Consider the following 16359-nt stretch of genomic DNA (forward strand, 5'->3'; position numbering starts at 1 on the left):
ATAGTAAAATCGATGCAGTAAAATCAACGCAGCAGATCCACACTTTTCACAAAACTTTGATGCTATTTTTGTGCCACCTGGTCATTTCTGTGGTGTTTATGACACATGTCAATGAAACGCTGACAAACTAAACTATAGCTGCTTCAGCTGATCATCCAAAAATAGTTCTGTATCATTGTGAACAGACTCTCTGTGGGTTTGGGGCTGTTGTCTGGATGAAACAAGACATCTGACACGATGTTACCTTGTGTTCTGGGAAACTGTGATGACTATTTTTCACTGTTTTTTACATTTTGTAGGCTAAACAAAGCAGATCCTGAACCCCAGGTACCAGGCGTGCACAACAGCAAGGTATTGGATATGACTGTTTGATCACAATTCATCAGTTACGTAGTAGGAAAACAAACATTTTGCCTGAAAACACTTAATAACATTGAAGTTCACAGCCTGAGAGGAGCAAACGATCCCAGTAACTGAGCTGAACTCAGCAGCAGTGCATGCAGTAATATAGCTGTAATGGCTAGCCAGCTATGAGGTGTTATGGATTCAACTTGAAACTCTGGTCCAGTGCTCTGCTAAGCAAGCTAGGTGCTGTGGACGGAGCTGTCATGTTTTCGACAATTGTTATTTTCCCCTTGCACAGCAGGTGACAGCGCATTTCTTTTGGGATGAAATCCCCACAGGCACAGAGGGATTTGTGTTTATGTAGCAGCACCGGGGAGCCTGAGGACATGACGTGTGACTGCAGCCCAGCAGAGAGGATGGAGGTGCTCACACACAACCGTAAAGGAAAGGAAACAGGAATGTAGTTCAGCACAAACGTGGAATCAGGTGTAGATGTATACATGTGAACAGCATCCTTTGCTTCTCCCTCTCTTTTTGGCTTTCCTACCTCACACACACACACACACACTTCAGATGCAACAATAACAACAGCTATGTGTACTGTAAACTTCAAGAGCTTAGAGGGAGATTTAGGAAGCATGTCACTCACACACGTCTGCTGGGAAAAGCGTGTGCTCTACACTCAGACTTCTCTGTGACCTTTTCATACGTGATTAGAAACTCTAATCAACTGAGAGTGTCACTGCCTGAAAATACACTGTATCGCATTTCATGCTGCTGTCATGCTGTTGGCTGCTTGTCACTGAAGTTTCTCTTCACTGTAAGGTAACTGAGCCACGTTATGTCAAAACTGTGCGGGTTTGCAGAAAAGGCTCGGTGAGCTCAGCATGGATGGTGTGACAGTAACATGTGATATTATTTCAGAGAGCTGAAGTCCCCAGACAGATGAAGAGGGGGGAATATGACTGAATGTGGGATTGTGAAAGGAGATTACTCATGGAGATTGTGAAATGTGTCATCAACTAATCAGATTAAGATCAGAATAATCCCAGATGAAAAAAAGAGAAATTGCTCAATGTGAGTAATGTACAGCATCATCAACAGATACCTTTGGAGAAACCATGTCCTTCGTCACAGTGTATGGAGAAACTGTCACTACGTTTACATGCAGTCAAGTAACCCTTTCATAACCGGAGTATCAGCAATAACCAGGTTGTGCATGGCCATGTTAACACCAATAACCCTTTTGAAACCCTTTTTTAAAAACCTGAATATGACCCCTTTTCTAACCTGAATATTTGGTCATGTATTGGCCTATCGGAATATCCCCATTGAACAGAACATTAATTTGTGTTCTGCGCATGTTCTATTTGCAAGGAATCTTGGTCTTTTGAGTGCAGGTAGCATGGATATAGATGGCACAGCTCCGGCTCCATTTCCTATTTCTTCACGTTCTCGCCTTCCATCAATGAACAAAGTGAGACAGAATAGTATGAAGTACTGGTGGTGGGTCAGCACCAGCCCCGGGCTGTTCATTATCCGCCATGTTGCTGTTGTTGTTTTTGGATACAGGAAGAAGAAGCTGAAATGACGCGCATTGTGTCATGACGTTCTCCGTGCGTCGACATGTTGTCCATGCATCACTGTTTTGATCGGGATATCCCAATTGATTACCCCTGTTTGCTCACACATGTAAACAGGTTATTCCGAATGTTTCAGAAACCGGAATATTGACCATAACCCGAATATTGACTGCATGTAAACGTAGTGTGTGATGCTACTTTCATCTCACAGTGACTTCAAAAGAATCCCTTAAATTGTGCATTTGGCATTTAAAGTCACAATTTGCAGGGTATTCAAGTGGTTTAAGTCTTTTAATTTCCAAATTGTATTTAGAGATTAGAAAAGAACAGATAGAAAATACATCTCAGAATTTCCAACGTTGTGAATGTCACATCTGTGAGTTGTTCAGATTGACTCATGAATTTAATAAAGTCAAGCCCATTTGAAGGCACCAACAGTACCCACACAGGGATCACCACTGCTACTGTATTTAGTAGCTCTTTAATTATCCAGACAAACACCCTTTTCAACAGGAGTTTACACAATCACTCTGATCATTTAACAGCCTCAATATTGCAACAGATGCCAGATTGGAGGAAAAGTCAGAAAAAAGGATGGTGGCACAGCCATCGTCACAAAATATTAACTCTAGACGTTTGCTGATGAGGGACCTAGTTGCATGGCTGGCTGGTGAACTACTGTAGCTGGTGAGCTAACTGCAAACACACTAGCCAGTTGGGAACATGGTAGCGCTTGTCAGTAATGATACCTCTCCACATGGCAAGAATAGAAGTAGAGAAGTTCACTTACACATTCCACACGTAAACAGGTTCATTGGGTATGAAAGAGACATCCTGGAAAGGCTCAGTCGTTCACAGCTAAGGATGGAGTGATGCTCACCACTTTGTGAACATGCGATTGTATAAAGGAGATTAATACATGGGCTCAGGAAATGAAAATGTTGTCAGTCATATGCTATGGCCTTCACCAGATCTCAACCCGGTTCAACACCTAGGCGATTCTGGAGCTACATGTTAGACAGTGCCACCATCAACTAAGCAGTGAAGGAGGGAATATCTTTTCAAAAAATGCTGTTCACTCCTCCAACAGAGTTCCACACGCTTGAAGAAATCTATGACAAAGAGCTCCGTGCCTGTCATGGCTGAAGGACCAGCGGTGGTACGTGCAGTCCTGGATGTGATGATTTATCATAAACCTCATCACAGTTGAAAATGAGCTGTATTTATCAACCTTCAGACAAACAAACACTGCTGACTGACTCATCTTAAAGGTGTAATGAGTAACAATTGGCCGCCTGTTGAAGGTCGTTCCAAACACATACTGTATGTGGCAGCATATCTGCAGAGTAACCACTAACTGCTGCTCACCATACTTTTTGCTGTAGCTATCTAGGGCTGCAGCTTCAAGCATCCATTAGCTAGTTAGCTCAGTTAGCCACTAGCTAGTAGCTGACTAAGTTTGCCCAGACTGGGAACTTGGAGCATCGGCGGAATTGGTATTGGTATTGGTATTTACACCACAGGCAACAGAAGCGGGGTCAGCGGCCTTCCAATGAACACAGCCAGATCAGGACGAAAGGTAAAACAGAACCTAGGTGATCAGCAGCTCTGACCAGGACTCTGACTCTGGGGATGATGAAGTCACCGCAGAAGAGGCATGAAGTGGGAGAGGAGCAACAGGAAGGTCATTCATCACCAGCGTGGAAAGGCAGCGTCTAGAGCCAGAATATTTTTTAAATATTTTTCATTGTTGGACAGTTTAACTTTGAGTTTTATTTTGTTTCTGTCCAACCTGAATGAAGTGTGTATTACGGTGAGTTAACTTGACAATTAAGTTTGGTAAAAGAGAGAAACTATTGAAAGTTTCTTAAAGTTTTGTGGGTACATTTTGTTTATTTATTGGACTAAAAAAGCTAAGAGCAAACTTGCTGCTCGCATACATCTCCCAGCTGAACTACAGGAGACTATACTATCAGACTACTGCCTGTTAAGATAGAAAAAGGTATTACGAGACAGGACGGGCCACAGCTACCTGATTAGCATGCTAACTTCAGTAGATATCTCTGCAACACAATACATAGTCATCTTTTAACATGCTGTAACTGTAATAATTGCTACTCGTGCACTCTCTGTTGATAATGTTATTTCATTCTTTATTTTAAACTAACATTCTGGTCATATATTACACACCTAAAATATGGAAAAGTATCAATACCTGTTAGTAGGCCTATATCATTTCATTAAGTGTCTTATTGTATTGATTATTATCTTATTGTTGTTGATAATGGTTGTGAAAACAGCAGGATATGTGATGATTGCATTAAAAAATGCACTGTTGTGGGACCCAAACAGTTACTGTTAATAACATCAGAGGCTCTAGAGGTTATACACAGACACAGTCATAACACACTCAGATCAGGGCACTACCACCAGTTTACCTCCATCAAACTAGAGGCCACCGTCCACACTCATTTCTCATGCTCTTTCTTCTGTCTGTCGAACACGTCTTTCTGCATGGACGAGCTCATGCTGCATACAGCAGGCGGGACATCTGTCTGCCATGCATAATGTGTCCTCTGAGAGTCCCCTCTGGCAGGTGGAGACCCACTAGAGCCTTGGGCATATGCCGAGGGTCCCACCACTATGGGAAGGTCTGTAAACATATGGTACTGAGTGGAATGCAGAGGTTTTCCTTGAATGTGCCGCCCACATGCAGAATTTGATTAACATGCATTGAGGTCCTCTTGGTGGTCTGACAGTCATCATAGTCTTGTTACTGACTGTCAAGCTGCAGATGCCACACTGAGATATATCTCTATGTCAAAGAGATGGCATGAAATATGACTGCAGATGAATGAACATTTGAAAAAAGATTTTCACCATGTCTACGCAGTGGAACATTCCAAGCACTGAATTATGGATCATGTTTTTTTCATGTTTTATTTTCTCATTCAAAGGTATTCAGGGTTTGGGGCAGTGTTGCAGTGTTTTATTATACCTGCTCAAAGCAACCTGATGCAACATGAAACTGTCCAATATTTTCTCTGTTCAGAAGCAGGAAAATTGGCTCATGAACAGGACCTTGGAATGGCCATCACCCATATCAGGATGGTGTCACCCACACAAACAAACTCAACAACACAAACTTTCATATATTTTGGTCAACTGTAAATTGTCAGGCAAGGAAAGTCTTCTCCCCAGATCAAAAAGCCCTCGAAATCAAGACAAACACATTCCATGAATCTAAGATTGCATTTCAATATCATTACCACGCCTTTTTAGGCTGCCTGCAGATTTTATGTTTCCTCACATCCTGGGCACATTCTCTCATATCATGGTGGTGTGGTTGGCCTTTTCCTCATTAGCCACCATGTTTCAGTGAATTTATGTGGAAAAACACAGTCCATTGCATATCTTCTGACAGGCCAAACAGATCTGCAATAAAATAATAGCATGGCTGATTGATGACTGAGCTGTTTCCTGAATTCTCGCCCATAATAAAGCATGAAAAAACATGAGGCAGCACAGCCTATCATTACTGTCTGATTCATACAGTCGTTTCTGATCACAAAACCAGAGAAATTCAACTTCCTAACACTAAACATGAACTTAAAGAGTGTTCACTTTCAAAGGACCTTACAGAATCGACAGTTTTGCAAGATTTAACCATTTACTACAAATCATGTATGTATCATAACTGACCATTCAAACCATGCTGCTGTTTTCAAAATGTAAGTGTTTATCCTACTCCAACAACATGAAAATCCACATCACTTAGCAAAATCTAACTGGTCTGCCAATGAAATGCAGATTGTTTGATCCAAATTGTTTTACCAGTTTTATCAGTTGGATAGATGTAACTCTTGATAACAACAACAACAACAACAACAACAACAACAACAAAATAAATACTTTAACATTTTTCAAAAAAGGCACAGTTATGACCTAAAATAGCTGGCCACTATAGGTTTTAGCAAATATTACTCAAACAAGGAGAAATTAACTAGGGACTATTTTCAGTGACAGACTAATAAACATTTGGTGTTTTACTGAGTATTTACTGCCACAGGACAGGACAGAGTCAAAATAAAATACACTGTGATCATGGTAATGAAGGAAGATGTCACCCAGTGCAACAGCTTGGCTCACTGATGTGTTTTTTGGAGCCTGATCGATCAATCGGTAGACCTATTTCATCATAGATATATCAGGATTATATTTGTGCATATATTCGATATGCACCTTATGCAACTGGGGAGGATACTGGTTTTAAAGGATTACTGGCTGAGGCAGAGCCAAGGAAAGGGAGAAGTGCTTTTGCTGATGGGCCAAACAAGTTGTAACAAGAACACAGTGGAAAATACAGGAAACAGCATTGCCTTTACCACAGACTGTTGGTCTGAAGCCCTCATGAGCTTGACTGCTCATTTCATTGACAGGAACTGGAATAGAGTCCAAGTTGTGCTGAATGTGAAGGCCATGTTGTGGGTCCCACACAGGGGAATATGTCGGGCAGATCTTCCTGACCACGCTTGAGGAGTGGAACATTAACACACAGTGTGCAGTCCTATGTGTGCTAAGGAACAGTGGTGCTAAGATGGGGCTTATGGAGGTGTCTGACCTGAGCTGCATTGCTCCTACACCTCAACTGATCATTAATGATGGCCTCATCTCTCAAAGGGTGGTGATGGACATGCTGGCCAAACTAACTCTCTGTCATTCAGGAGATGTTTAGTGTGCATGCCTAGATAGAGGTTGGAACTCCACACTAGACGTACTCCTGAGGATGCTGGAGCGAAAGAGGCCACATCAAATTCAAGTGACCATGGACATTTCACATGTCCAAGTGTGGAGGAGTGACATGTGGCAGCCAATCTGGCAAAGACCCTGACACTACTGGATAAGATAACACTGGAAATGAGCAGACTCCTCTGCCTCCTGCATTATGCCCTGTGTAGCGGTGCTGAGGTGTCTGCTGGAGTCACAGGGACCCACCAGTAGATAAACCAAGACTCTGAGAAAGACTACGATGAAGAACCTGAAGAAGAGGTGAAAGAGGTGGTGCTAGCATGGCTGTTCGAACCACACCACACCAGGGACACTAACCCAAGCCAATGCATGGCTGAGGGAAGAGGCAGACAGACTCATCAAACACAAAACCAGCAGAAACCACCCGTGACGAGGTGGACCCCAAAAGGCAGAGAGAGGAGGACCAGGCCCACTGTCTGCTATACAGTCTGTATGACATGCTCACTTCAACCAGTCAGGCAGTCGGGCGGCTGAGGGGATCCTTGAAGAGCTCGAGAGATACACAGGGGAGCCTATCATAAACAGAAAAAGAGGCAACCCACTGGAGTGGTGGAGGGGGCTATCAGGCCAGGCCATGAGACGCCCCTCCTGTCCACCTTCCTCTGTGCCAAGTGAGAGGGTGTTCAGCACTATTGGCAGCGTTTATGAAGAAAAGCAGAGCTCCCTCAAAGGAGACAATGCAGAAAAACTGTGCTTCCTGCATCCACCTCTGGATTGGCAGTATTAAGGACTGAAGGACAGATGGAGTCTGTGAAAAAGAATGGGTGTTATGTTCATTTAGTTGTTCACATATTCACATAGGATTGCCTCACACAACACATTACTAAGGTCTTTGTGGCTAAATTGCCTTTTTTATTATCAGTATTCATTTTTTAAAGATGTTTTCAATAAACCTGCCCCTGTTGGATTGGCAGTAAATCCAGTATCAGTCAGGCTGTACTGTTTTTAATAGTTTCTGGACAACAATGGAGCTCTATGGCACAGAGGAATGAGATAAGATATATCAGGCTTTGACTACAAATACAATACTCTGGTCTTCTGATAGGATTTGAAGAGAAGAACAATAATAGCATTTTCAAAAGGCAAAAGGAAAATCTGCACTGTGCGCCTAACATTTCTGAAAGTAGCCAGTAGAAATAATCAGTAAATATAAATAAATAAAACACCTGTCAAATGTGAATGGTCAGGTAGACTCATCACCAGTGATATATTTGTAACATCTAGGTTGTCGCCTTCCATCTTCAACCAGTAAACAATGCACTGAGTGCTGCACAGAGAAAGCAATCAGCAAGCATAATTCAGTTTAGGAAGACAAATTCTTATTCAATATATATCCTGCCACTCACTTCCTCCCCATTCCAATTAAATTAAAATGAACTCAAATATAAAATGTGACTTTCAGGTCAATCACTTTGATTTCAGCATGATGTGGAAGAAACAAATCTAAATAGGCAAATATCGGCAGCATTTCCTGCTACAAGCAGAGGAGAGTGCCATTTTAGATGTAACAAAAAAAAAAAAAAAGTGTATCAGGTCAACAAAGAAAAGCGGTAGTGGCAAAACACTTAGGTCTTTGCCTGCAGATTGATTGCTTTTCATTGTTGCCAGTTTGAATACTCTGATGCTCCAACCAGCAGCTTGGCTGAATGTCTATTTGTGTGTGTGTGCCTGTGCTCAGTGCCAGCAGCCTGAATAGGATGTGTGGGGAAGCCTGTTGAATCTTGATTTGGTGTCTGTTGTGTTCTATTTCATTCTGTCCGGTGTGTGAATGAATACAGTAGATGGACCTGCAGCTGAATGTCTTATTGTGTGCAGATATACACTGACAGGTAAAGGTTTTCCAGTGATTCTGGTGAATTTTTAAGGTTGCTCTTCATGCCAGATTCTCATTAAACAGCTTGGTCTAAAATATGGAGGCAAATGTGGTAAAACAAACCAAACTTTTAATCATTACATGTCAGGGTTTTGGGGCAAGAAGAGCCAGTGTTAACCAAAAACACAAAACCCTGTGTTTACTGCATCTGCTTAATGCAAGGAGGGCCAAAATAGGAACCAAGCGACAAGTTAGTTTTTCCAGCTGAACGACGCTGTGATAGCAGCTTCTATTACAGCTGAAAGATACAGCTCACCAAAATGGCCTTGTAATTGACAGCTTGTATTGGTTCTGTGTATTAGTGAGGAGACAAGTGTCTTGAGGGGGCTTTTCATGTGCTGAAAGATGCCTGGCATCTTGGAATTATTTCCCCATTGGTTTTAAAAGCCAAACCTTAATTGTATTACTTCAGCATAAATTGGCAGATATGAAAAGAGTCAGAGAAGCAGCTGTTCACAGTTCAAACAAATGTGGGCTTATCAGCAGAACTACTTACAAATAAATCTAACATTTCAGAAAGCCACTGAGTTTGCCAAGCTTTCACTAGGTACAACCCCAGAACAAAACAAGAGCCAGACAATTCAAATCTATTCTAGACAAGCAGCATTTTTACCACAGCAGACAAGTGAATGAATGAGTGATATCTGTAAGGTGGCTATCAGTTAGGTGAATGCAATCCAAGCAGTGGTTGCATTGAACAGCGCCAGTAAGAGAGGAGAAAAAGCTACGAAAGGACATATCTGCTGCAATTAGACAGAAAATCTGAAGAACTTTGCCAGAAAACCGAGATATGACTCACACCTTTAGCTTCATATCAGTCAGGAACAGAGATGAACTCCACATGTTCCTCCATTATGTGGAGTTTATAGCAGCTGAATAAAAATAGTAAGCCTGTTTCCACAGAATTACTGCTGCAGTGTTTAAAAAATGTTTTTATTGATTTCATTTAAATCCTTCTTGAAACTATATCCTGCCTGCGTATTCCATTTTACTCATAAATCTGTGACATGACAGAAGCTGAAGATGCTCTAATGTCCGTTTCACTTTGACTTCAAACTTTCTACAGAGCCTTGCCAGCTATGCAGTTTTTATGCTGTGCTTGACTACGTTCAAAACATGAGACATTCCTGATCATCTCATCCAACCCTAGGCAAGAAAGCAAAGTAGCACATGATTTGTAGCTTATCATATTAATTCAACCAGAGCATTGTTTGCTTTTAGCTTGAGAGCAAAAAATGATGACACTGAAATGAAGCAGAAAAATAAAGCTCTAATGAAAGCAGACTCAGCTGCCAGCTCCTGACAGTGAGGCTGTCGCACTTCCCATGGCCTAAGCGAGATTGATCACACCTAAGCAACTCAAGGATCACTTGGGAATTTTCAGACCCCTGCAGCAACAGATGTAAGGTGCTGATTAACAAGTCAAAGGTGTCATTGAAACAGCTGGATCTTAAACAGCACCAGCCCAAACCAAACACCAAGAGCCTCAAACTGCACATATCCATCTCAAAAGTAAAGATCTCATTCTGTTTTTTATTTTTCACTCAGCCAGCCCCTAATGTTCAGTGTGCATTTGGGTTCAACAGTCATTAAAAATGAAAGTGTACTGTTTTACCTCCAGAATGTGGTGGTGGGCCGCACAGCAGAACCACTCCTTGACCTTCACGGACAGACACAGAGCTTCTTCTGTGAGTCTTGAAGTTTTCCAAGTCTGAAAAATAAAAAAAGGGTGTAATGATGTACGGATCTGATCCTCGAACACATGAAAGCACCATCATGAATAAATGCTTTTTTTCACTGCAATGCTTTTCTTGCTTCATGGTCCTTTCAAGGTCACAGCCCATGGAGCCTAAAGCAATGTGCAGCAGACGGGAAACACAACAGGTTGCCAGTTTATTATAGAGCTCACACAGACAAACACACCGTATACACACTGCACCAGGCAGTTCCTGGCCTATATTTCTTTGGACTGTGGGAAGAAACGGAAGCTTAACCCTGATAAATACAGTTCTTGTAAACTCCAAGGGCCAAGGTTCAAACCTACACTCTGTGTGAGGCAGCAGTGCAAACCACTGAACCACTGCACCCTCATTATACACAAATACAGCAGCGCCATTGTCCTCCCTGTATCTATGCAGTGTAAGAAACATTTTCAGGACTGAAAAATCTTTGGGCGGTAAACAGCCTTTGGCTTTGCCTCAGGGCAAATCACCCCCGTGTGCGTCTGTGTGTATTTGGATATCCAAGACTCGCTGTGATGGTGCCACAAATATCGGAAAGGAGTAAATTAAAGGGTCTCAATGGGGACTTTTGCTGGGGGAAGACAGCAATGACTGGTTAACAAGTTTTGAAAGTTGAAAATTTTATGGAAAGAACCACCGCCAGGTAGGATGAATGAATGCAAAGAAGAGAAGAGAAGAGAAGAGAAGAGAAGAGAAGAGAAGAGAAGAGAAGAGAAGAGAAGAGAAGAGAAGAGAAGAAGATGGAAAACCCAGATTTTTCAAACATGTCTTCTACAGGTGTTGAATCTACATTACTGTGTGGGCAAAGCAAAAAGCACAACTTCCAAACACGAACAAGTATACAAGTCTAGATAATATCATATGTTGTATTTACATGCATTTGTTTTGTTTGGTTTTAATATTAGTCGTTAAATGTGATGTTCAAGGATGCTGTAAAACTTTATACACTATATTAAGTTGGTATTGGAGGGCTGGGTGCTTTACTGTGAATGTAAATGCAGATGGACAGATAAATATAAATGGAACTGTACACTTGTCTGTTTACAGATCTCTTTGCGCTCTTCCGCAATGGGATTTGTTTAAAAAACTGCTGCCACTGTTGCCACATCCTTTAACGTTGACTCTGTACAGTATGTAAGGCTTGATACTTTCAGGTTTTGTTGTTTAAACAACACAAGAGAACTTATTTGGGTACATTTAGAATGAAAACTGGCAAAAATGATGAAAGCAATCAAACAATAATAATAAATGAAAATCATCATATTTTAAAAATACAATTTCCGATGCAAACGCTGTGTAGTTTAACCATTTGATGGACTTTTTCAAATTTCTATGAGACAATCTGACCATTTTCTGCCTAGTTTTCTCTTTCCTCTCAATTGCCAAAAACATTTTCAGAGCATCACAAGAGAAGAATCGGAGTATGGAAACTACTATGTGGGGACATAAAAGCTGGCAATGAAAGAAATCCGTTTGAACTGATGTGCTCCTTCAAAAACAACTGAGAATATTTGGGTGAAAAACAATAAAAACTGAAGATGATGAAGCTGCTGAGATGGCTTTAAACCCCAGGATTTTAAGATACAACTTACTGAAAAGCTTTTCACAAAAATCATTATTTACATCACTGTCAGTTCCGAGTCACGCCTCTTCCTTGTTTTTATATTATGTGTGTGCTGTAATTTTTTTCCCCTGGCTTTAAAAGTCAGACTCACTGAGGCATGTGGAATGTAAGAGAAAACATATAGTTTCACCAGCCAAATAATTGCATACTGGAAGAGAGACACAGCTGAGAGAGTGAGAAAATGAAAAGAATCGGATTATTACTGTACCTTGTACCCTGCTGTAGTAATAGTATATTCCAAAATAATGAATGGAAGCCCTGCATGAGCTACATGCATTATGAAAAAAAAAGGAGTTGAAATCAATAGTGACACACACCAGCTAATATGAGCCAAACAATAATCTGCAGCCCTGCTGCTAAGTAGAGAGGGTTGCTGTGGCGGGTCACACATGAGGGATTTTAATAGCTCCGGTGGTGATCAGTTTACCTTTCATTCATCACGCCCACCACCACTGCACATTAAAACGCTGCTCCTGTTACAGTTTTAACAACAAAAATAGTGCTGAATTGAGCTCATGGTAGTTTGACAATTGCTAGAAACAATAGCAGCTCATAACTACTTGCAAGGATTCGCTGCACTGATGTATATCCTGGTCGAACTCAGTGAATGTAAGTCACACATGATGTGAAGGCTTCATGGCTCTGATTACTCGAGTGGGAGGGGGATAAATATGTTCCTGTTGCAGCTAATGTGAGAACAGCTGTTTGACATTTGAAGGAAATAGGAAAACATGAATCAATTACTGCAGTTTGTAGTTATATGGCAACCTCATTGCAACATTATTAAATTAGTCAAAAACGATTCATTCTTACTGCACTCGTCTGGTTCCATTTCTACTAATCAGCATTTGAAAAGTGCATTTTTGCATTTGATTATTCTTATTGTTAATATTCTTTTTTCAGGTTTGTTGTATTCAGTTTATATATTAAGGATACATTCACTGAGGTGAAAGTGCATTCATAAAAGTGCTCTTAAGAGAATAGAGTACAGAAAATGAATATATGAAGACAGGTGATGGGGGTATACACACACATTCTCCAAATTGGATTAATTAACCTTAATTAACCTTGCTTTATTATATGCAGCATATTCTCAAGTCAGTGAGAGCAGCGATGCAGACAGTGGTGCTCTTTGAAGACCTGCTCGTTGCAAAACTGCAACCAATCCACTTTCAAATGAGATTACTGATTAGTTCAGCTTCAAGTGATCTAAATGTAAAATTATTGGGCTCACTGATTTATGAAGAGGAGTATAAGGTCAGTTAATATATGTCATATTGGCTGCAGGACAAGTCAATTAAAGAGCAGCCTTTAATTATTTCTTTAAACATAAATCTCTTTTTAACCCACGAGCATAGTTTAACTAATAGCTATTTGAGACACTTAAGCCCCATTAAGAAAGCAGTTTCTAACATTTTTCTGAAGATTAATACCAGATTTGGCACATTAGGGTCAATCTGATGTGTCTACCTCAGGGATATAAAAACAGTATGCAAAAACTCTCCTTTCAGCTATATGAAAACATTTTCATCTGTCACCTTTAAATCAAATAACTCAATATAACATTACCCAGAATTCACTTGTTTAAAACAGCTTTGATGAAGTGTAGTGAAGAGTATTTATTGGTTATACAGGTTCAGTATCTATAACGTCCAAATAGCCTTCCTGTCTTCTTGGTATAGATTTATTGTGACGTTAAGCAAAAAGCAACAAAACAACCTGCAGAAATACTGCTATGGTTTTGCTCCGTGTGCCTCTGGGGTGTTTGCATGTCAGCTCAGTCAGATGCAGGAGCTGAGAAAAGCACCTCGGACAGCCCAAATGTCTTCCCGGTGCATACATGCAGAGGGCACTATGGATTACTTCATACTTTAGAGCAAGTTGTCAATACACACTTGTAAGAGTGCATTGCTGAGAAAGTGTAACAAAGCACCTCTGGCCGGGTGGCAGCGCAGCTTGCCGTGTGGATGGAGTGAGAGCTGATTGTAACTGCTCCAGTTGCCCACCAGCTGCAGCAGAAACTGAGTCACCGTGCTGCAGAGGGTTTCATCAAGCAACGCATGTGTTTGTGTCGAGGGAGAGCAGGTGTGACAGTGAAGGTCTCCAAACTTTAAGAGACAGACTGAAAGAGAGTGACAAAGCCACTGCCTACTGAGAAAGTGGTGTAGCAGTATACTCTGAATAACACTGAGACAGGTGTGCACTAACTTCACCAAGTTGCCCATACTCTGAAATCCGGTTTCATTTGTCAACCATTAACAATGATGAGCTGAACAATCAAACAAAAAGCCCAGCTGATTTTTTTTACTACAACAACATCCTCATGATGCAAGTCTTATATAACAGACAAAAAGCTCTTTTGTTACGTTGACAGAGCACTCAACAGCAAGACAGACTTCATCAGATTTTCTCGACTTCAGTTTTGACTGACGTGTTTGCTTTATAAGCATCACCTGTTTTTCTTACCTGTCAAAAATCTGTCTACTGTTTTTATTTTGTTTCATTTTGCTGTCTGAAACCTGAATCTTGTTTGAAACTCTTGCTGGTTTATTGTTGCTGCATCAAGCTAATTCACATGCCCCCCTGCAATGCCTCTATACCTGTGAGGGGTCCTGCCCGACAGTCTGAGAACCACTGAACTACGTGGGGGAACAGGAATATTGTAGATACAATCAACCAGTGAAAGTAAGTAACCAAGTACATTTACTCATATACTGTAAGTACGATTTCGAGAGAGCTGTACTTAACTTGAATATTTCCATTTTATGCTACTTGATACTTTGACTGCAACTTTTCTGGAGCGGTTAGTGGATGGGGTTTGAGGACTTTTTAATTCATTACTCAGGGAGATACAATTAGCAGAAGCTATAATGGCATAAATCAATACATAAAGAATGTAAAAACTCAATATTTCTCTAGGAGTGGGTTAGTAACGTGTAAAAATTGTACTCGTGAGCTACACTTCTACACAGGCTTTTACTTCACTGTTATCTCTAATTTTACTTAGTATAAAGACCAGTTTAACCTCTTTAAACGCACAAAAATAATTCCAAAACAAACAAACAAATGTGTACAAAGAATGGTTGTGGTGAAACTGCTCACAGGCATTTACAACCTGTAATAATGGGTTGAAAGCAAAGATTACTTTGTTCTGGGGGTCATGACACAATTAAGGATAGGAATTACTTAACTTGACCACAAGCATACAGTATAGTTATATTATATATATATAATAAATAAATTATATTTATTGACTAATTCACATTCTGAATTTAGGGTTGGGTTAGTAAACAGTCCCTGCTATGCTATGATAAACTACCAGTGCTAGGAAGTACTACGCACTCTGACAGAGTATTGCAATTGTCATTACCATGAAGGCTGTCTATGCAAGCAACTTATTACAACCCATATTTCCGTTTACTGGTCGGCGTCACAATTTAATGTAACTTAGCTTATGTGCATAACTTAACTATGGTAACTAATGTACTTATTTAAACCCAAACTGCGACAGTTCCACAACGCTAAAAACATATCCAGGTGTGCTGAGTTGGGAGTCATTGGCAAACACCCTAATTGTAGAAGTAAAAAAGTGTAGGACTGGAGTGCTCATGACATGTAAATCCACTTATTTGATTTATGTACTTGGTTGTCCCGGCTCCTTAGTGGAAAAACGACACGCCACACCGGAGTAATTGAGCATCTGAGCACCGTCCATAGATTAGATGACAAATTCGCTGTCTACAGTCATTTTAAGTCTGCAAATCACTGTCCCTCTAAATTATTTTTTCTGTGCTGTGAAAACGTGGCCCAACACTGGCAGGGTGGTGACCAAAAGTGTTTGAAAAGGAAAGACAGGGCCAAGATGTTTGAGGATCTGCATTCAGGATGCTTTCTGCGAGGTTTATGGCGTGTGCAGAATTCAATCTGGCCTCCGTGTTTAAATTGGTGATTTATTTTTATAGCTTGTCATATTTTACAGATCGCTACTTTTCAGTAGTTTTTTGAGGAACGCTGGCAGTCTAGTTATCTCTTAACTGTCACTCAAAGGTGATTAATGTTGTAGCAGGGCTAATTGACTTCCCTGTTGTCAGTTGGCTTTATCTCTGGTCGGTGTTGCTCATCAGAGATCACTGATGAGAGCTTGCACGAAATATCTGCTATGCTCTTTCTTCACCTCTGCACCTTTAGCTACATGAATCACTTTGGCTGTGCATTAGTCATTTTTCCACTCTTGGATGTACATGAAAAAGCTGCAAATAAGAAGACAGCCTTTTCTTAACTAAACATAGCTTGAATTGATGAACGAAATACTGTTTTTTGAGCCTTGTCAAAACAATCTGGCCACTCCAAAATGGCGACAGAAGCTTTTTATGCCCCACCACT

The 16359-nt window shown here is 40.8% G+C and overlaps 1 protein-coding gene across 2 annotated transcripts in view; it reads right to left on the reverse strand.

The window, feature by feature from the left end:
- The window catches only part of cntn4 (contactin 4), a 140908-nt gene that overhangs the window by 60356 nt on the left and 64193 nt on the right, over window positions 1-16359 (reverse strand). For both annotated transcript variants that reach the window (XM_070958529.1, XM_070958528.1), the window contains exon 5: window positions 10226-10321. In XM_070958529.1, coding sequence (XP_070814630.1) covers window positions 10226-10321 — 96 coding nt within the window. The remainder of the gene's footprint in view (window positions 1-10225; window positions 10322-16359) is intronic.

Source organism: Chaetodon trifascialis, chromosome 3, assembly GCF_039877785.1.
Source record: "Chaetodon trifascialis isolate fChaTrf1 chromosome 3, fChaTrf1.hap1, whole genome shotgun sequence".
Classification (NCBI taxonomy): Eukaryota; Metazoa; Chordata; class Actinopteri; order Chaetodontiformes; family Chaetodontidae; genus Chaetodon; species Chaetodon trifascialis.